The sequence below is a fragment of the Mirounga leonina genome, unplaced genomic scaffold (assembly GCF_011800145.1).
Source record: "Mirounga leonina isolate KUSES-001 unplaced genomic scaffold, KU_Mleo_1.0 Mir_108, whole genome shotgun sequence".
In the NCBI taxonomy this organism is placed as follows: domain Eukaryota; kingdom Metazoa; phylum Chordata; class Mammalia; order Carnivora; family Phocidae; genus Mirounga; species Mirounga leonina.
In genome coordinates, this window is record NW_023270237.1 from 1,659,440 (window position 1) to 1,681,650 (window position 22,211).

A 22,211-nucleotide genomic window follows, 5' to 3' on the forward strand; every position below is an offset into this window, starting at 1 on the left:
TAGGAAATGGGCAAATCTTGAATAATTATTTACATAAACATGCCTTGTCTATTCACTAAAGGATTGGCTTTATAGCAGCCCTCCCACCCAAGCCCCATTTCCTAGCCATGTTAGAAATCAGAGGGTTTACTAGAAACTTTCTTCATTTTGCTTTTGGAAGCTACTTATATATGTTGTCCATATCATGACAATTATGTTTTGTACCATACAATGAAGACTATAATCCTCACCTCACAGGGCTATAATGAAAGATATATAATATAATGTGCCTAGAACATATTAAGAATTCCATTAATGACTGCCAACATCATTATTAAAAATCTCAAAGAGAAACCTATCCCCTTTTCCTCAAAAGGATTCTCTAGGATTGACATGTTAGCTTTTTGGAAGGCAATGGTCAAAATAGTTTAGCAGACTGACTTGAATATGTTGAGGTCCAGTCACCAAATTCTGGGGTCTGAAGTGAACATGTGGTAATTAAATTTTTTTACATTCAAGTGAAATGTCACTGCAATTTGGGGGCGGAGGATGGCTAAGAAGAGAAAAAGCAACCAAACCAGTGCAAAACAAACCAAAAAAATATTTTATTGTAACATAAAATTCATTCCCTAGACAACGGAAAATGCACACACTGGATGACATTAGTAGACAGAGTGAAGATGCATTTGGACAATTATCAACATTGACGAATGTGGGGATGTTGTAAAGTTAAATTTTTCAGGTTATAGGATTTCCTGAATATAATATTGGCAAAAAGGAACTTTCAACACAAAAACATTTAGTTTAAATTTTTAAAATGTCACTTCTTTTATTTACTAACCTTGACAGTAACTAAAGAATGAGGTACAGAAAACTTTCCAGAAGTCTGAGTATGGAGTAGAAGTCCAAGGCACTTTGAGCCCCATTATTGCATTATTGAGTAGGATTAACTCCGTTATGAAATTCCCCCACACTCCAGGTTTACTCCATAGAAAAATAGTACTTAACCTACTTCACTGAGGTGTGGTGGGGCTTCATGCTTATAAAGTGCTTTAGGCGCCTTCCAAGAAAGGCAACATAGAAGTATAAAATCTTACATATTTCAAAAGAAATGAAAAGAAAATTTTGGCACAATAAGAGTGCGTCCTATTTAAAGAACCACAGTTGGCTATTTCTAAAAACACCTCACCTCAATGGTTTATTGCTTTTTTGTTTTTTATTTAAGAGAATGACTCTTTCTCTATTGCCAGTCTTATAACAGCCATTCTCGACGGCTCTGTTGTCAGAATTCCTTGAAGAGCTCACTAAAAATATTGAGGCTTGGCCCACAGCCTACACCTACAGAATTAAAATCTCTAAGAGTAGTGCTCAGGCAACTATATTTTTTAAAAGATCTAGCGGATTCTATCATAGAGCAAAGTCAAAAAATATTTCTTTAGGAAAATGTCCATTTATTAAACATTGATTTTCTTCCAAAAATTTTTATAAGATTGAATAAACTTGGATCAGGGTATGAATTTCTTATTGCCTTTTTCTCTTTCCATGTCCCACACAGACTTGGAGTACACACACACACGTTTTAGTTCTACCCTTGAATTAAAATTTGATAGTGGTAAAATCTGATAGTAGCAAATAAACGGTTCATTGAGAAGTTATGCAAGGATTTGCAATTCATTCCCACTGTGCCCGAAGCAAATGGATGTTGCCCATTTGCCAGAGCGGAATGGTTTACGCATTTCCAATTTGGAAACAGGTAAAATCAGCACTTCCTGGGAAACATCAGTTGACTGGATGCTGACAGAGAAGAGTGAGCGTGGTTATGGCAGCCGACCATGAGCAAGGCTGTGGGGAGTGCCCCCGTTTGGAGACTGCCTGCCTCTCAGCAAACAACTTAGGAAATGAAACGATTTAAGCGCAGTGGGTCCGAACATGGGGTGCTGCCTCAAGGGAAATAAAATCAAACAGTGAAAACTAGTGACTGTAATTCAAAATAGCTTTGAGAAAAAAAAGATCGGCTTGCTCCACTGCAATTCTTAAGGCCATTTTAGTAACTGTTTTCATGTACCAGCCAGTCTAACGTAGAGAAGAGAGTGATTTAGCCCCTAGTGGCCTTCACATAGAGCTCATCATGCTGCCTGCATCAGGTTTAAAATAGAAGAGCCCCCTCCGGGTGCCTTGCAGTGGAACTAATGGAGCCTACAGAGAAATTATATTTCTTTACGCAGAGAAAGCCTTCCGAGGCAGGCCAAAATTTTTACATCATCAAGAACTCATGAGTAATGAGTCCCACTTCTTGGAAAAAGAAAAAAAGGGAAAAAATATATACGGGAGATAGAAGCTACATATACAGTACATAGAGAATAGGGTTTGTTAAAAAAAAAAAAAATTTTCATTCAGAGTCAGCCACAGTGAAATTCTGCTATGAGAAAAGTCTGTAGCACCTTCCAATATTCCTCTAAACATTAGAGGTAACTTTGTACAGAAAGGTTGTTGGAGCCGGCCTGGGCAGCAGCTTGTTGCATGTGTCCCAGGAGGGCAAGGCGGCCAGCAGCAGGATGAAGCCTCCCAGCAGGACGCAGAAGCCACTGAAATAAAACGCCGTGTCATAGGTCTGGGTCCAGTCATAAAACCAACCTGAAAAGAGAGTAAGAAATAAGTGAATTTGATAGAAATTGTATGAAAGGGAAGCCCATCCTCCATTAAGTTCATCAATCTTCGATACAGTAAGGATCGGGATATATATTAATTACCCCATGTACTCTATAGCAGACCACTGGGAGTCAGCAGAGAAGAACTTCCCAAATAATTTGGACAAGGATAAACAGGCATTTTGAGTTTCTCCCAAATAAAAAATGAACACAACTCCCTGAGCAAGTATACTGGCCTTTTCAACTATATCAAAGTGATTATGAATAAATCATTACCAGGAGACATCTATGCAGATTTATTTTGTGCTAATCTGTGCTACTATTACAATCTGGATTTCTATATCCAGGGATGTTACAAAGAAGAACAGTAAAATAGACTGACTTTAAGAAACATCTTACCAACAATTGGTGGTCCAAGGCTATTTCCAAGTCCAGCAAAGAACATTAATATCCCATAGGCATGGGCTAATTTTTCAATTCCCACAGTCTTTGTGGTCACATATGGGAAGATGGACCAATTACCAGTCAGAAACCCTAGAATCCCAGAAAGTATTGCCAATGTGACATAACTTTTGGCAAATGGAATTGCACACAAGGCCAGGCCCATGATTACTAAGGTAGCCACGTAAAGATGTAAGGTATTAATCCACTTAAAGTCAGCCAGTATCCCTAAAAGGAGTTTACCCACTGCTGTCATAATACCAATAATGGAAATGAGAGGCATAATAAGCTCTTCTTCTTTCACATTTGAACTTCTTGCCACATCTTCCATAAGTAAAGAAGGTGGAAATCCCCCGATGTCAAAAAGGAAGATCGCAATGAAGAGGGCTGAGAATACTTTGTTTTTAAAAAGAGCCACAGTTTCTCCACAGTAGTCTTTATATAATTGCCACTTCCTCTTGGCAAGCTGTTTGCAAAAATATGTCTGTTCTGCGACTTTCTTTTTGTATGTTTCAGCCTCTTTTGCGTGCGCCACTGTTGCTGGGTTTTTATGAAGTAGACTCTCCTGTTTGCGGCCACCACTGGCCAAGGTGCTCTTGCGTGTTTCCTCAGCACCATAGCTCTTTCCAAGAATGTTTGTGTTCTCTTCCAGGTCCTTTCCTTTCTCACTGTAAATGGAGTATCGATCTGGTACACTTTCCAGAGCTGTTTTTTCAGGCAAAGGGCAATCAGAAGACTCAAGGGGTCTCATCAGGCTGCCACAGGCTAATATATTTAAAGCTAAGGCACCCACAATCAGCAGGCATCCATCCAGCCCATAGAACTCAATCAGCAACCTCTGCAGAGCAGCGTATATAAAAAGTCCAACACTTGAACCTAAAAAGGAAATGAGAGCTGTTCAATCTTAATCTCTTATAAATTTGGGACTCTCAGAACAACCATTATTAATATCGGCCAAATAAGATTGGTAAAGGAAGGAGCATGATTATATTCCAGTAAACCTTTATCTATGGACATTGAATTTTTAATTGCACATAATTTTCATATGCCCTGGAACATCCTTATTCTGATTTTTGTATTGACTATACAAAAATGTAAAAATCATTCTTAGCTCATGAGCTCTCCAAAAACAGGCAGTAGACCAGATCTGGCCTGTGGACATTAGTTACCAACCCCTGTTTACCAGGGAACAAGATCACTTCCCTAAAATCTTTGTTTCATGCCCATGTTCCTTTCTTTCAGTGAGGTCACATATTTCACATATTTTGATTTTGGGTTTCTTTTCAATTTTTAAAAAATTCTGCTGTGAGTTTTGTTTTGCTTGTCATCTTTCACTGAATGTGGATGCTATGGGCTGAATGTCTGTGCCCCCACCCCAATTCATATGTTGAAATCCTAACCTCTAACATGATGGTATTAGGAAGTGGGGCCTTTGGGGGGTGATGAAGTCATGAGCCCATGGAGCACTCATGAATGGGACTAGCACCCATATCAAAGAGACCCCTGAGAGACCCCCTTCCCTTCCACCATGTGAGGAAACAGCAAGAAAATGGCAATCTGCAGCCTGGAAGAGGTCTGTCACCAGAACCCCACCATGCTGGCATCCTGATGTTGGATTCCCAGGCTCCAGAACAGAGAAATACACTTCTGTTGTAGATAAGCCACCTAGTCTATGGTACTTTGTTATCACAGCCCAAAAGGACTAACTAGATCCATGATTCTACCTAATTTTGCCTCACTGAGCTCCCTGTGAGTTGAAACTAAAAACTCCTTAATTCTGCCAAATCTTAACTGTCCAGAGTCGATCCATTTTTACTTCAGTGTGCCATGGCCCAGGCCCTCATGCCCTCCTTTCTAGACTGAGTGAAAGCACACAGCATACAATTTCTGGCACCATCAGCATACATGAATTTGGACATTACGGGAAACCTAGGTCATAATTACGATAGTCCATGTTTTAGAGTCCTTGCTATGTGCCTTACACATATGTTCCTTTAATATTCCCAATAACTTGATGTGATGAGTACTATTATCCCCATTTTACAGTTCAGAAAACTGAGGCTTAACTCACAGTTAACTGAACAGAACGGTTACATAACTTGTCTGTCACCAGACAGCAAGTGAGTGACACAGGTAGGATTCAAAACCAGGTCTTCTGGGTCCGGGGTCTGTGTTTGTTGCTACATTACAATGCCTCTACCAAAATAGAGTGCACGTAAGACCTATTGTCCTTTAAGCTCATGCCCACCCTCACGCTTTCTCCCACACTTGCAGGAGATCCTGTAAGGTTCTTTGAACAAAATTCCAACTGCTTTGGGTTCTCTGTCTTCTGTTTTTGCTATTTCTTCTCCCAGTTCTGCCTCAGCCTAGCCGTGTCCTCAGACTCTGGCCCTGTCCTGTCCCCTCTTAGACCATAATTCACATTTCTCACCTGGCAATGCTTCCTTTAACCACCTTTGGTAAATATCCCGCTCCATTTAATTCAATCTGGAATCACTTTGTTGCCACTGGGTTGGCCTCAGGAATAAAACATTAGTTTGGATTCTGTTGCCAGAAAGATCATTGAACTTATTCGGTTTCTCTGGAAATCTGACCTCCCAGGACCCCGTGCTCATTAACGAGTAAGTAGCATATGTAAACGTACAACTTTTACTCAACTTGACATCTCTGTCTCCTAAGCAAACTCATAAAATATTGGCCACAGAAAATTTTGATAAGTTCCCTAAACAGCTTAGGAAAAACCAACTGAAAAGTGCAAGGCCATGTTAAAACATCAGAGGAAGTCCAGAAGGCTTTTTTATTTACATTTCCCCCCAGTGATCATCTCTTGATTATTAAAGGAAGAACAAGAGTCAACAGCTGTCATGTGGATATGCACATGGCCAGGGAGATGCATTCATAAATCAGGACTTTAGAAAAAACTGTACACTCAGCAGTAAATGGAGATGGCGAGATGTCGGCATCAAGCTTCCTGATGGAGCCCTGGGGTCCCCACTTTCCTGGCATTTTTCCTACCTCTCCCAGAGAGAAGGTGACTCACATAAGTGCACTCTGCTTCTTTAGTAAAGCTCTCACCAGCTTGTGACTCTCACTTGACTGGGCCCATAAGCTTCTCCTTCCTTTATTATATTGGTCATCAAATGCCCCAGATTTTTCGTATATGTATCCTAGGATTTTCTGGAAGCTACACCCTTATTCACAGTGGAAAATAACATTTCCTTCTCGGGCTAGTGTAAAAACTTCCTTCTGGGGCTAGAGTAAAAAACTCGAGTAAAAACTCCCTAAGTGGGAGCTGGGAAGTGGTAGGTTAAACATCTGTGTTTGGTAACTTTTGACTTTGATTAGAAGGCTGGATAGTGACAATGCTATACTTATTTTGAAAATGTACCTGTTGAAATCAGGCCAAGGGCAAGGCCTCGGTGGCTGTCAAAATACTGGCACGTAATGGTCACTGTTGCCGTGTATAATAAACCACATCCGAGTCCTAAACATAAGAAGACATTGCATAAATAAGACAGACTTAGTACTTCAATGCAAAAACGAAAAAGACTAAGTATCTCCAGTGGGCCGTTCTGTTTCTGACTGGCTAAAACTCTTCAGAGCATGGATTCCTGGATCCTTTAGATGTCAGTGGTGCAGCTCCAATGAACATATTTGGGTAGGCTCAGCTCTCACTCCACACCCATCCTAAGGTTGGGCTCAAGTCAAAAAAAAAAAGTCCAGGGCACCTGGGTGGCTCAGTCTTTAAGCGTCTGCCTTCGGCTCAGGTCATGATCCCAGGGTCCTGGGATCGAGCCCCACATCGGGCTCCCTGCTCGGCAGGAAGCCTGCTTCTCCCTCACCCACTCCCCCTGCTTGTGTTCCTGCTCTCGCTGTCTCTCTCTGTCAAATAAATAAAATCTTTAAAAAAAAAAAAGTCCAATTTCTGAAGCATGAATGAATAATGCAAATTTAAATCAAGACATTGCGGGCAGATAAAGACAATGGTTAAGTCACCAAACAGTAAAATTTAATCAAACATGCCTTTCTGTCTCTATTCCAAGTCCTTGCCCTGAACTCACTGTCCCTTCCTCCTCAAAGTGCTCTAAACAATTTGAGAAAGTTCCCTTCACTGGTCCAAGCTATTTTGTGAGAGGTTATAGTTTGCACACCCCAGTCTACAAAACAAAGGACCCCCCCCACAAGTCCTCTGGGGTTCTCAGATCATCCCATCTCAGTAAAATATAGATTTGTAAGTTTTTTTCTTTCAGAGATGCAAACTACCCTATTTAGGAGTAAAATGTCTTTAATTTAGTTTAAAATATCTACACAAAAACAAAAAAGGAAGCAAATACAATAAAATATTAACAACTGTTAAGTTTAAGTGGAACATACAGCTTTTGCTATATGATTCTCTATTTTTCTGTAGATTTGAAATTCTCTTATAATTAAAAAAAAAGGTACATTACTAAATTTCCCTTTCTTGAGACCCAAGGACAATATTTATCTCCAGATCTTCTCCAAGGCTTTTATTAGCTTAAATCTTTTCTTTCCTATTTAGCACCTGATAAACCCAGTTTGTTTTTCATAAAATTTTCCTCTGGCTTCTAAATCATGGCTTTTTGCCTTTCCTCTGCAACATTATCTGCTCTTGAGGATCATTCTATAACAAACACATAGCTATAGTTTAAAAACTGGATTTTAACCATGGTCCATTAAATGAGTTAAGATCATTTTCATTACTTTTAATTGGTACCTAAACTATGATTAGAAAGAATACATGGGCTTTACGAATATACTGCATAACTATTTTAGGAAATTAACATTTTAAACAACTTAAGACCCAGAGGATCATCTGTGATTCCATAAAAAGTCTTCTTAAAGAAATGAGATAGACTAAAACAATTACGCTTTAAGCAAACTTTTTAACATAAAGTGCCCTTTTTATATGATTTAAGGGGAAAAAATATCTCATCAACTAAAACATGAGTTGGATTGATTTATACAGTTACTATGTGTATATAGTTACTAGTATATATATGTATATAGACTATACATCAGAAAGCCTTTGGAGGACGAATGAATTTACTTTTCTGTGATTTGGTTGTCAGGGCTCTGTCAAATGTTAGGCATTAGAGACAAGAAAAAAAAAAGACATTTCGGATTGCTAAATGTCAGTGTCAGAAAAGTTGAAACAACAACTTTTAAACTTTTAGCCTGAGACCAAAAAAAAGGCATTTTTAAGAATTATTTCAAGGCCATGGGTTTCCGTTAAGTTTATTTCACTTTTTTTTAATGTCACAGAAACTTGAAATGCTTTCTCCTTAAATTTTTGAAAAAGTTAGCATGATGCCTTCCTACGTCTGTATCAGGCTGACCTTAAACTGGAAGTTATTACAGAGGGGTCCCTAGAATCTCCAAGATCTTTCCTAGAGTCCATAAAGTCACAACTATTTTCCTCATAGTCTTAACTAGTCTCCCACTTATCCGCAGTTTTGCTTTCCATCGTTTCAGTTACCTGCAGTCAACTGCAGTCCAGAAGCAGATGATACTCCTGACATATGGTCCGAAGGTCAGTAGTAGCCTAACGTTAGGTCACAGCGCCTACGTCGTTCACCTCACTTTGTGTCATCACTCAGGCATTTTACCATCTTGCATCATCACAAGAAGGGTGAGTACGGTACAACAAGGTATTCTGAGAGAGAGACCACTTCACTAAACTTTTATTACAGTATATTGTTATAATTGTTCTATTTTATTATTAACTATTGTTGTTAATCTCTTACTGTGCCTAATTTATAAATTAAACTTTATCATAGGTGTGTACATATAGGAGAAAACATAGGGTTCATTACTATGCATGTTCAGACATTCATTGGACTTGGACTGTATCTCCCATGGGTAAGGGGGGACTACTGTAACACTAACATGATCTCTGCTTTTTTTCACTGTGTTTACATTTACACTGAGGGAGCAAAAGAGATGGTGAGTAAAACCACAAGGGCCTTAGCACAAATCAAGGTATTGGTACCAAACTTTGGTATCAAGTTATGCTACATAACCACCTACTCACAATAAAAACAAAATTTTTTAAAAATGCTTCATTTGGATGACAACAATTGTTACAAGGAAAAGCCCTTATGCAATTGTTTTAGTAGCCAGCTCAAATAGCCCCTCTTCTCCTGTGTAACCCTGTTTGTATTTGAAAGAATATCAGACAAACTACAGTTACTCAGACTTGGGTATTAGGCAGACATCTTTTTGAAAACAAACTAAGAAGGGAGACAACTGGCAATAATTGTTACCAATGATAAAATCCAAACATTACAGAAAAAATAGAATTTTAGAAAACTTGTATCCATGACCATGAATTTGGACAGCTTCCTAACATATAAAGGTTTTCTGATGAGTCTGCTGGTGGTAGTAACAAAAGTGATTTTTGATGTTGTATAATGAAATTTAACAATATTTATAAGTTCTTTCATAACTCAGTGAACCAATATTTTTCAAATAACCAATTCATGATATTACAAAATCAGGCTTGAATGAAGATCTATTCAAAGTGCAGAATATGTCATTTGCAACGATGTAGATGGAGCTAGAGAGTATTATGCTAAGTGAAATAAGTCAGTCAGAGAAAGACAAATACCATATGATCTCACTCATATGTGGAATTTAAGAAAGTAAACAGATGAACATATGGGAAGGGGGAAAAGAAAAAATGGAGAGAGGAAAACAAGCCATAAGAGACTCTTAACTCTAGAGAACAAACTGAGGGTTGATAGAAGGAGGTGGGTGGAGGATGGCTAGATGGGTGATGGGTAGGGCACTTGTGATGAGCACTGGGTGTTGTATGTAAGTGATGAATCACTGAATTCTACTCCAGAAACCAATATTGCACTGTATGTTCACTAACCAGAATTTAAATAAAAATTTGAAAAACATAAAGGTTAGGTATTATAATAAATTAAAAAAAAGACATGAAAAAAAGAAAAAGCAAAGTGCAGAATAAATAATTGGGTTTAATATAACAGAGTATGAAAAGTATATTGATGTGGTACCAGGTTTCATATTACAATTAATGGTGGAAAATCATCACTCATCAAGTTTTGGTGTAGTATCAAAGAAGAATATCTACAATTACATGAAAAGGCTATTAAAAACTCCTCCCTTTTCCAACTACATCTTTGTGTGTGACAAGATTTACCTCATACACTTCAATCAAAAAAACAGATCGCAACAGACTGCATACGGAGCCGATATGAGAATCCAGAAGTCTTCTAAGAAGCCAAACATTAAAGAGATTTGCAAAACTGTGAAATAATGCAGCTCTTTTCACTAAATTCTGTTTTTCTTTTAGAAAATAGAGTTATGGGCGCCTGGGTGGCTCAGTTGGTTAAGCAACTGCCTTCGGCTCAGGTCATGATCCCGGCGTCCTGGGATCGAGTCCCGCATCGGGCTCCCTGCTCGGCAGGGAGTCTGCTTCTCCCTCTGACCCTCCCCCCTCTCATGTGCTCTCTCTCATTCTCTCTCTCTCAAATAAATAAAATCTTTAAAAAAAAAAAAAGAAAATAGAGTTATTTTTCATAAGTTCATTATTTATGTTATCATGTACTGGGTTTGTTATTATCTTTAAATGCATTACTAACCAAATATTTTCAAATTTCTCAGCTTTTAATACAGTTAATTTTAACAGAATAAATATCTATAAGTATAATCCATATATTCAAAAGCTCCTTGGGGTCCTACATAAAAGAATGTAAAAAGTCCCAAGACTATAAAGTTTGGAAACCACTGTCTTTAAGCATCCCTTGGTCTCCAATCACTTTTAATCAGACTCCTATCAGTGAAAAAAATTCACTGATTCACATCAGCCTGCAGTATAATTTTTAAACTAAATACCTATATTACTAGGAATTCAAAGCAAAAACATTAGTAAAATGTTATTGTTTCCTTTACTTAAATAGGTAAAAGCTAAATTTATTTACGTGTTCTGACATTTCCTTTCCACACCTTATGTTCCATTTCACACACCTCTGGACAAGACCACGAGTTCAGAGGCCTCTTTTCCCTCATCTCTTCCCATCAAACCAGACAGAAGCTCTTTAGTATACCCACTACCTAAATTATTAACCTCCCTCTCTCTCTGCCCCGCCTGGCTCTGTTCACCACCTCATCTTTTCTGAGATGAATTCTGCCTTCCTGATCACTGTCTCAAGCCTCCAGTACTTTTCCCACCAATCTGTCTTCCTTTTTTTTTTCCATCAATCTATCTTCTAAGCTGCTGTCATACAATTCTCATTATGTCACACTCCAACAGTCAAGTCCATATAGAAACATTTTGTCATCCGGTCTTCGGTGCACACCATGCTTTGAGGTATTTGCACCCATCCACGTGACTTCGGCAGTCCTTAAACAAGTATCTGTAAAAACACTTTTTTTTTTAAAGATTTTATTTATTTATCTGAGAGAGAGAATGGGAGACAGAGAGCATGAGAGAGGAAGGGTCAGAGGGAGAAGCAGACTCCCCGCTGAGCAGGGAGCCCGATGCGGGACTCGATCCTGGGACTCCAGAATCATGACCTGAGCCGAAGGCAGTTGCTTAACCAACTGAGCCACCCAGGCGCCCCTTGTAAAAACACTTTTATCCACGGTCTATCACACCTCTGAGCATTTGAGCTCCTGCAGTGTCCTCCTTCCACCCCCCTCACTCCCCTTCGAAACCCATGCCTACCTGACCACATCCTACCTGTCCTTCCAGACTCAGCTCAAGCATGAACTGCATGAAGCCTGCTTCAGCACCCCCTCCCCCACAGGTACATTTACATCTACACGGAATGTTGGTTTCATTTTATTATTGCACTTATTTTGCTGTGCTACAAGTTGCAAATTTACAAGTTTATTCCCCCAACTAGGCAATGAGCTATCTGAAGGTAGGCTGTGCCTTATTCATCCAAGTATCTTGGTTCCAGGTCCGAGCCTGGCACAGAGTGTTTCTAAAATCTGTTGAATCAACTCCCCACAGAAGTTAGTCTACTACCTTTTCCCATAAATCTCATTTGAGTTTTTGCATCTTTTCTCTTCCTGTCTGTGTCTCTATACATATAACAAACACAATCAATCTGTATGTATGTGTGTGTACATGTATTTTTAAATAATTTCTTTATATCTGTTCCCCACTTCAATGATGCTGATTTTTTTTACTTTTTACTTTAGTCAGAAACTAAATCTTACCTCAAAAAATATTAAATATTTTTTTCTTTCACAATAATTAATTTATTAGGATAGTATCAGTGGAAAGACGGAATTAGAATTATATGGTTTGAAAAAAGATAGAACTAATATCCTACTTCTATGCCTTCTAAGATGATACTTTGGGCAAATCACACTAAACTTCCTCATTTTCTCATTTTTCTCAATCCTTACCTATAAATCAAAAAAATACCTAGATCAATTAAACTGATAAGAGAGTTAAGAGAAGAAAATATAATTGAAGTAAAACACTCTGATATTATAAAATGCTTCAAATTTAGAATAAATAAAGCAAGCATTTCTAAAGAACTAGCATGTGAATAAAAGCATGCAAAGTGGAAGTCTGATCTATTTTAGGAAGACAAGCAATAGAACATCTGAAATCGTGTATGTATTTTTGAAAACGTCTATGAATTTTTTTAAATATCCTTCCATTATATACATATTTTTGCATGTAACTGAATAGATATATATCAAGCCCCTGCATTTATATATGAAAACTTCCCCCTGCAGTATTACTTTTACGAAAAGGAAACATTTTAGTAACAGTACATTTCAACGTGGCAATCTTAAGAAGCAATATGGGTGAGGCTACAGAATCCAAATACTGTGTGGGGTCGGGGGAAGGGCCAGTGCCCAGGACATTCCCGGTTTGGCTACTAGAAGTCTCATATCCTAGAAAACCCATTAGTCCTGGGCAAACCAGGACAGACCACTGTAGTGTGAGGACCTGTCTCTCAGTTATTTGGGAGAATTCCCCTTCTGTATATTTTAAAGCAAGTATTTGAACCACCTCTTAGAATAGTTGAGCCAAGACGATTTATTATCCTGACCAAAGGTTAGGATAAGCAATTACATATAGTGTTCTAGAAATACCTACTTCTAGAAATGAAACTGTGGGAAGGTAACTTAAGGCACCGAATAAGATAAATAAGTTTAGCATATCCAAATGCAGGTACTTTTATGCTGCTAGGTTCAAACATCTGCATGAAGAGTTTAAAAGTGCAAGCGATTGGCTAGCGTTTTTAATAAACTGTCTCTGACTTTTGTACCTTAGCATGAATACTCTGAACATGACATTGACTAGTTATGAGAACAGGCTTGGCAATCAGGCAGGCTTGGATTCAAATCCCAGCTCTATCTCTTACTGGCTGGGCGACTTGGGGGACTTGAGAATTTACTTAAACTCTCTTAGTTCCTTTATCTTTAAAACAATCTTATGAGATAGCTGTAAAGATTAAGAGACATAAAAAATGTAAAAGATTGGGGCGCCTGGGTAGCTCAGATGGTTGAGCGTCTGCCTTTGGCTCAGATCATGATCCCAGGATCCTGGGATCGAGCCCAGCATCGGGCTCCCTGCTTAGCAGGGAGCCTGCTTCTCCCTCTATCTCTCTGCTGTTCCCCCTGTTTGTGCTCTCTCACTCTCTCTGGCAATAAATAAATAAAATCTTTAAAAAAAATGTAAAAGATTTCCTGTGCCTGGAATATAACAAGTACTAAAAAGTAACCATTAACCAACTTTTTACCTGAGTATTACAGCATTATGTCGATAACAGCCTCAGACTAATTAGAAAATCATAGTTCTTTATTACAACTGAGCATCAGTGAGATATAAAAGGACTATCTTTAATGATATAACCATTAAAAACAAAACAAAACAAAAAGGCTTATAAAACTCTAACTGCTAAAATGAACTTCAGGAAATGACCTTGATCTCATTTGCCGTAATTGAGCAGGAGAATCAGACTGTCTGCAAACATGGTCTTTTCCCTCCCCGATCTCAATAAGCTGAGCAGATTCACTACATACACAGATATTACCATGAAAATGAAGAAAGAGAAAACTGAATTTTTCCAAAGACCAAGAAGGAATAGTAAGAAAACACTAACTAGGTAGCTAAAAAACAATATACTCTGAAGGAAAGAGACAAAAGACATTGATTTTGAGTTGTGGCTTTTCAGAAAAGCAAAAAGAAATTATTGGGGAGACACTTGAGCAACTCATTCCGCACATATTTCCCACCCCCACCCTGCACCCCACTTTCTTTTTCCTGACTTAATAAAGTAATTGAGAAAATAGAAGTCTGAATCCCCAGGTTTGGCAGTGTGGCTTGCAGTCACTTGAAAAGGGGGAAACGGCCATTTTATGTTAGCTACAAAAACTGAACAAGATAACATCGTATTTTCAAGATGATCCTTTTAAAACATCAATTAAGTGGTCAAACAGAATTATGCCCATTGATACACTTTGGTATCCTTTTTGATATTGTGTATTATAATTACACATATGAAAAAGCTTTAATTTCTTTTTCTATCTTCTTAAGCTGTTATACAAATATCGCTGATTCAATAAAGCTTCCTCGGTAGCAAAAAACTACTGCTGTGGTCTTGAACTAAGTGTTCAGAAAGGAATTTAAGGGAAGGGATGTATGAAACACCTCCTTGTGCTTCTCACAAATAGGCGCAATAGCTTCGTGCAGTCATTCAATAAAAAGAAAAAGAGAAGTTCAGAGAGATTAAATAATTTTCCAAGGTCACAAAACTAATATTAACGGTTGTGCTAACTAACGTTTATTGCATTACCTCCTCAATTCACAAAACCCGAAGGTGGATGTCATTATTACATTCAGTTTTAAAAATGAGAAAATAGAAGCTAAGTAACTTGCCTGAAGTCAATAGACCTGGCAAGTGAATAACATAAGGTAAACCCACATAGTTGGTCCCCAGAGCCTGCCTCTCAGTGTTTGCTCCTTCCCTCCACATACTGTCGCTCTTAAGAGACCATCTAGTTCATCCTAGGCAAATGAAAATGCTCAGTATACAATTCTGCACAGAACTAGTGCTCAATTAATATTATCATTAAAGTGAATCTTTCTTATTTTTTCTAAGGAACTCAATACAGAAAGGAAAATGAGTTTAGACTGTAATAATTTCTTGTCACTTCCTTTTCAACTGGCTATTCTAAATGATGATAGAATGGAAGTATCACTGTTCAGTATTATCTCATTTATTTATCCTAGAAATATTCAATGAGCCCTGGAGTATGAGCCTACTGATGAAAGAAAAGAAAGAAAGAAACACAAAGACGTCAAACATGGTAATAAGTATTAATTATCTGCTGGCTAGGAGTAGTTAACAAGGCCCCAATAATTACCAGGGAGAGCGATCTTTTTATTAATTGAAATCCAACTCAATTCTTTTATTTGTTTTATTTTTATTTATATGTCACTTGACTTTATTTGGTCTTCACAAAACCTGTGTGAGGTAGGTTTCCCAGCCTGCCTTCACAGATAAGGGACAGCCATTTGTCATCAAGCTTGTTCAGGCTCACAGAATCTCTGTCTCCTGACCTTAAACCCCGCACTCTCTCCACAAGCTGACAATTGCTTCTTAGTTGCAGGGATTCAGAACCTATTGCCAAATCAGAGTCTTCAGACCTGAGCCTGTTTTCTGACCCAGAATCATTAAGTGAAGGAGAGACCGGGATTCCAGGAGGAAGGACATTACAATAAACTCTATGACAAGTATGTATATAACAATACCCGAAATGCAACAACTTCGTATGCCTCGATTAACCTTGAAACCATGTGGAAGAGGAAAATCCCATGAAACTTTAAATGTGTAGTCCAGAGTTTGGGGGAAATGCCCAAATCATATCAATGGCATAATGATTCAATTTTCTATGTAAAAAGGGATTTGTCCTAAAAGGAATAATCCAATATTCATGCATAAACACAGATACCTACATTTTTATTTTTATGCCTTTAGACAATAATGCAAAATGATTATTCAGTGGAGACTCTCAAATTTTACACAAGAGATTAATGTATTTGTACCCACATTCCAAAACTGTATTAAACACTATAGGAAATATAAAATCCCAAAAATGTACTGCATGTTCTCAAAGAACTAACAAGGGATTCAGGTCTCAGCAGTATTAGAATATGTAGTTAAATTTAAAATAGACTTCAAGGGTTTGAAAAGCACCAAAAATAGTTATAAAATGTGAAAGAGGTCAGGACCTGGTGTCAGACTGAGTGGATTCAACCCCAAATCTCCTACTTATATAGCTTCAGTTAGTAATTTCCCTTCTCTGAGCTTCACTTTCCCTCTCTGTAATGTGAGTTCTTGTGAAGATTCACTGAGGTCAGATAAAGAATTCAGCACAGAGCCAAGCACATAGGAAGTACCCAGTGCATATTAGCTGTTCTTATTTCTATTATGTATTCTTCGGGAAACAGTCCCAAGTAAAAAAGAGGAATATCACTAGTCAACAAAATTAGGTTCTTTCAGACACTAAGAAAAACTTTGACAGCTGCAATCATCTTTTTCAAATTCTCTACCAACAGCCCCTAGGACTAGTCTGATGATGTTGAACGTTGAATACAATTAGTATAATACATCACAAAGGCATCTGCCCCAAAACTGTCCTCTCAGGCCAAGAGCCCTCTACTTTCCCTCTCCTATAATCAATATCATCATCAATTATCCCCACCACTCAGTTTTTCTTCACTCTTGCCTTATCTTAAAATAATAATAATAATAATTATGTGTTTTAAAATCTACTTTTTACTTCTGCTGTAACTTTGTGATGTGGGCCCTAGAAGCGCAGGATGTTTAGAACACAAGCAACTCAACAGAGCCCTGCTTAACCGGCCATATGAAAGGGACCACTTCCTAAGTCAGTGAGAAGTGCTATCAGTCTCATGCTCCCCCCTCTCTCTTTGCCTTTTTTGTGCAGTGCTGAAATGAAAAACTTTCTTGTGCCTTGCAAGAGAACATAATGTGCATTGATAAAACATGTTTATTCTTTCAAATATTTGGATTCATTGGGCGGACATGTTACTAAGGCAGTAATTTTTGGTGAAGTGGTCATTGAAAGTAAATTATTTTTGATCATTTTCATGCCGTATATTAACTGAATAATAAAGCTGAACTTGGTAAAATGACGTCTAACTCTTGAAGCTTAGAAAAATTATAGTTCCTTCTGTAGTTCGGGAGAGCACCCCTCCGCCCCCACCTGCTCGAAATACCCCAGAATCTCTGTGCTCTCGCTGCAGTTCTGCGGGCTCCATGGTTCCTTATCCCCAGGTCTAGCTGGATTGCAGAGTTCAGTTTATGATGATGAAATAAAACCTAAACCACAAAAAAAAAAAAAGAAAAGAAAAGAAAAAGAAAAATTATAGTGACCAGGTTTCTTACCTACAACAATGCCATAGGAAAAAAACAGAAAGTAGATATTGGGGGCAAAACTGCTCAACATCAGGCCTCCAGCTACCATGAAGCCACTGAAGATTGTCACAGGTCTTGCTCCAAAAGAGGAGACACAGAGGCTGCAGACAGGACCTAAAATAATAAATGAAACCTTCACTTATTCAACAGTAACCTCCTTCGCACAATCAGAGGATCCATCCCATCATAAATTTAAAATGATTCTTTCCATCATACAATAACAACACTAACAATAAACATCTACTGTGTATTTACTATGTGCTGGACACTCTGTGACATACTTCCTATAAACAATCACATTTCATTTTAATCTCACTGCAGCTACTATTGGTAGGTAGATACTATTGTTCACCTCATTTTTTGATAAGGAAATTAAAGTTTCCGGATGATAAGGCCACCTAGTTAAGAAATGGCGTTCTGGAGTCTGACCTTATTCAAAGTGGAGCTCTACTACTTGCTGGCAATTTGATCTCAGGCAACTTTTCTGATCTCTCTGTGCCTCAGTTTCCTCATCTGACGACTGTAATAATAGTACCACCTCATAGGGTTGCCGTGAAGACAAATGAGAGCACAGAAGTCAAGCTGATTCCAAGGCCTGACACAAGGAAATTCACAGTCAATGCTAGGTCTTCAGTGATGACAATGGCAGCCGCCGCCAGAGTAGTAACAGAGGAAGAAGTAAAAACCCAGGCAGTCTGAGTCCTGAGCCCAGCATCTTAACCATCATACTATGCTGAGGATTTTGCCTCCTGCATGTTCCATGCATTTTTTCCTACCCAGCGCTCCTTTCCAGCACAAGGGTGATCATCAATATGACCATATAGAGGGATGGAGGGGTGGTTATTCATTTCCTAGAGAATATTCTGGCAGGTGAGGCCAAATGGAGAAGCACCCCACCTGTTCCGGTATGAAACCGTCAGTACCACTGTCCTACATTCTATGTGTAACCTGGAATTTGTGGGAAGAAGTACACTGTTGAGTAACAGGTAACAGTGACACTGCCCGGATTTGTGCTATGGATAAGTGGGCAACATGGATAACTATGGATAAGTAATGGGATTTAAGTGATGGTGAAATTCTTTCCCACTAGCCGTGTACCTAGAAAGCCCCTACAACGACAGAGCTAAGCTTATCAGAAATGAAAGGACATTAAGGATTATTCAGCCCATTAGTCTATTTACATGGAAGGAAACTGAAGCTCAGAGAGGTTGTCCAAGCCCATGGCAGAAGAAAGAGCCCAGGACTTGAAAGCAAAGAGAAACACATCTTAATTAAGTTGACAACAACCTTTCAAGGTACAAATTATTATTCCCAATTTTTAAAAAGTGCAATCACCAGGATGGCTAAAGATAGACAACAGTGTTAGCAAGGATAGGAAGCAATCAGAACCCTCATAAACTGCTGGCCTTGTCTCCTAAAGCTGAACATGACACATGGTATAGCTCAGAAATTCTGCTTCTATGTATACACTCAATAGAAATACCTGTACTAAAAGTATATAATGTTCACAGCAGAACTATGTATAGTAGCCTAGAAACCCAGATTGTTCATCAGCAATAGAAAACATAAGTGAATTCTGGTATAGTCATACAATGGACTATTATATGGCAACGAGAATGAATGATCTGTAGCTACACATGCAGAAGTATCTCATAAACATATGTGGTATGAAAGACACTCAACACAAGAAAGAATACGTTGCATAATTGCAATTATAGAAAGTACAAACACAGGCAAAATTGATCTATGATAGAAGTCAGGATAATGGTTATCTTTGGTAATGGGTAGGGAGTTATAATCAGAAAGGAGCATGGCCCCACTTCTAGGGTACTACCAATGTTCTGTTTCTTGATGTGAATATTCACATTATTACATGGCTGTAATTTGGTTTGTGAAAAGTTCATCAAGCTGTACTCAGAATATGCACACTTTTCTGTATGTATCTTTCGTTCAGTAACCTCAAACAAAGAAATGAGTTACACTGTTTATAAGTGATAGAGCCAGGATCCAGCCACTCCAAGTCCAGCATTCCTGCCAATACCAGAGAATCTCTCAAGTGCCTACTTAAGACCAGGATATGACCACTGAGATACCACATAGCTCTCAACACATACAGCTCTCCCACATTTCTCCCTGGTCATGAACTGGCCCCTGACATTTCAGGCCTTCTATGTGAGCCAGTTCAGAAGAGGAGACTGATATATTTGTATGATAAACAGAGGGGAATAATCTGTGCCTGTGTTTTAAAAGGAAAATCCATTTGAAAGACCAAACTTATCATCCGTAGTTGAGCTGTCTGTATACCCAATGAGAAATACTTAGACACTTCAAAAATAGAAATGATTTTAAGGGTCAAATTTCATAAATGGGTGTGTGATATCATAAAAGCATGATCCTTCTGTGTTGTTTACCAAACATTGACATTGACATTGAGAGTCAGTGTCAACAAATTTAACAAGCCGAATGGAATTAAAACACAGAGATGATTATTACTGGCATACCTGAAAAGTTTCAAGTTCCATCCTCAAAGTAGGACTTTAAATCTATGCTCCTTAATACATGATAACTCCACAAGGAGATGCAGAGTATGGGAAACTAGGGGTGCGGATGAAGGGTAATAATTTTCATAGCATGTACAATTACACTGTAACTATTACATGCTAATAAGTACATAATTATTATCAACTATGTGATAAGTTCATAAATCATTTTGGTCAAATACATGATTATTTGAAAAAAATTAAGCTCAGGAAAGAAATGAGCAAAAATTCTTTGACTGACAAAACAGTAAACTGAAACTCTTTTTTAAAATTTCTCTACTTTCATACTGCCATCTGCTGTTTACTTAGAAAAATATCTTGATGTCAGAGATATAAACAGAATTTTAGAGCTGAAAGAGGCCTTGGAAAGAGTCCAAACACCTCATTTTTAAAATGATAAAACTGGCACTCAGAAAGATCCCTTAATTTGACCAAGAAGCCATAGCCAACCAATGAAAAGGCTAAGGCCAAAGTCAGCTTAGCATTCTTCCCAACTGGGAAGTATTTCAACTGACACCTTAATTTTTTCCTAAAAATCAAAATATTAGTAAAGAACACCAATGTACTTTTGTTAATATCTTATAGCTTAAGTAGTTCTATGAATCGATGGCAGATGAAAATGTAACATTCATGTCATTTTGGTGTTTAAAAGTTCAGAGCAAATTATTTTATTCTAATCCTTAAAACTAGAGTATTTCTAGATTCTATTTACATAGATTTAAACCACAGTAGCCCCATATTTCATCGATAACAATCAGGGTGAAGTATAACTGGAATTGACCATTAAGTCACATCTGCAAGACGTGACACATTTACATGCTTAGCTCTTGGTAATAGCAGGCAAGTTTCCCAAGATGAGAAACCATAGAGTACTCCTCAGTGCTGGACTAGTTTCAAGAGATAAACTGAATGAAAGGATGACTCTCTGGGGGAAATTTCTTACAATGTTTCAAGTCTTGTACTTTGCAGAAGGGGCCTTTGGAACAAAAGTTAGTTAACTCAATATGAGCCAGTGATTCCACTTATGGAAAGCTGTAAAACTTTAGAAAAAAGGAAGAAGAAAGCTTCATCATCTTTTTATTTTAACAAGTCATTTTTTAAATGTAATCACCATCCATTATCGCTGCCATTTCATTTAGGAGGAAGAAGGAATCTTTTAATAAGGAAATAGTGAGAAGGATACATCATTTGAGAATAAAATGTAAGATAGAAAGAAGATAGTGGGAACCTAATACACACACACAGAGGATCAGTGCCTTTATATTCATTTCGCCTTCAGTGAAAATGTTTCTTGAAACTAAAATTGTCTGTCAGTTGGTGTTTGGGAGCCATTATTACTATTACTACATTCCGTCTGGGAGATGAAAGTTGACGAGCTGGTTGAGCTGAAAGTCCTTGGCTAAATGTTCAGTAGTAGGCAGCTGGCTCAGAATGGTCTAAGGACGGTAGATGGCAGGGTGGGGCACCAAGAGGGGAACAGCTCTCTCCTTCCCAGCGTACGGTATTCAGGGTTCTTACAAGATATTCTATTCTCCCAGCCACAGTTTTGGCACAATGGGAACACATTCACTCAAAAAAATGTAAGAACCTGTTTATTAGTGAATAGCCCTACAAACCAAAGTAAGGAGCAAAGAAAGTAAGGAAGATAAGGTTGGGATTTTGAGTACTGCAACCTCGTAAGTACAAAATGAAACAAAAAATATAAAATAATGTGTTAATAGCCATCCGCAAATCAGACCGATTGAGGTAATTTTCAGCCAATAAAGGGAATAAAAAGGGAAATGAAAATGAAAGTTCTAACTGAAAAAGTGTTTTGTTATGATCACGGGTGAATTAAGAAAATGACAAGAATGAGTTGTTATAAGGAGTCAGAAAGATCTACAAGTAGGTGATGAAATTGTTTCCTTCATCCCTCAGGGTGATTTAGGAAGAAACAAGAGAGCTAAATTTTTGCTGGCTGTTCAAATTAGCATGGAGGAAGAATACACTTCTTAAAATTTTAAAGTACGTTGGTAACATTATACTTAGGTCTGCATTCATCAAACAAAAACCTAAATATGTGACCACTGTCGTTCCTTCACTATTTACCCCTTGTCCCCTAGAGCAACACTGCACAATAGAAATACAAGGAGTCACACGTG

General features: G+C 38.1%; 1 protein-coding gene across 6 annotated transcripts in view; it reads right to left on the reverse strand.

Moving 5' to 3' along the window:
• Window positions 1-560: 560 nt before the first annotated feature.
• LOC118019473 (monocarboxylate transporter 9) overlaps window positions 561-22,211 on the reverse strand; it is a 51,673-nt gene continuing 30,022 nt past the window's right edge. For 2 of the 6 annotated variants that reach the window (XM_035018683.1, XM_035018692.1), the window contains exons 3-6: window positions 17,501-17,644; window positions 6,457-6,552; window positions 3,027-3,944; window positions 561-2,613 (exon numbers count right to left, since the gene is read on the reverse strand). In XM_035018683.1, the coding sequence (XP_034874574.1) occupies window positions 2,435-2,613; window positions 3,027-3,944; window positions 6,457-6,552; window positions 17,501-17,644 (1,337 nt within the window). In that variant the 3' untranslated portion in view covers window positions 561-2,434. Of the gene's footprint in view, window positions 2,614-3,026; window positions 3,945-6,456; window positions 6,553-17,318; window positions 17,435-17,500; window positions 17,645-22,211 lie in introns of all 6 variants that reach the window. The other 4 variants (XM_035018726.1, XM_035018718.1, XM_035018711.1 and 1 more) reach the window with 4 other exon arrangements.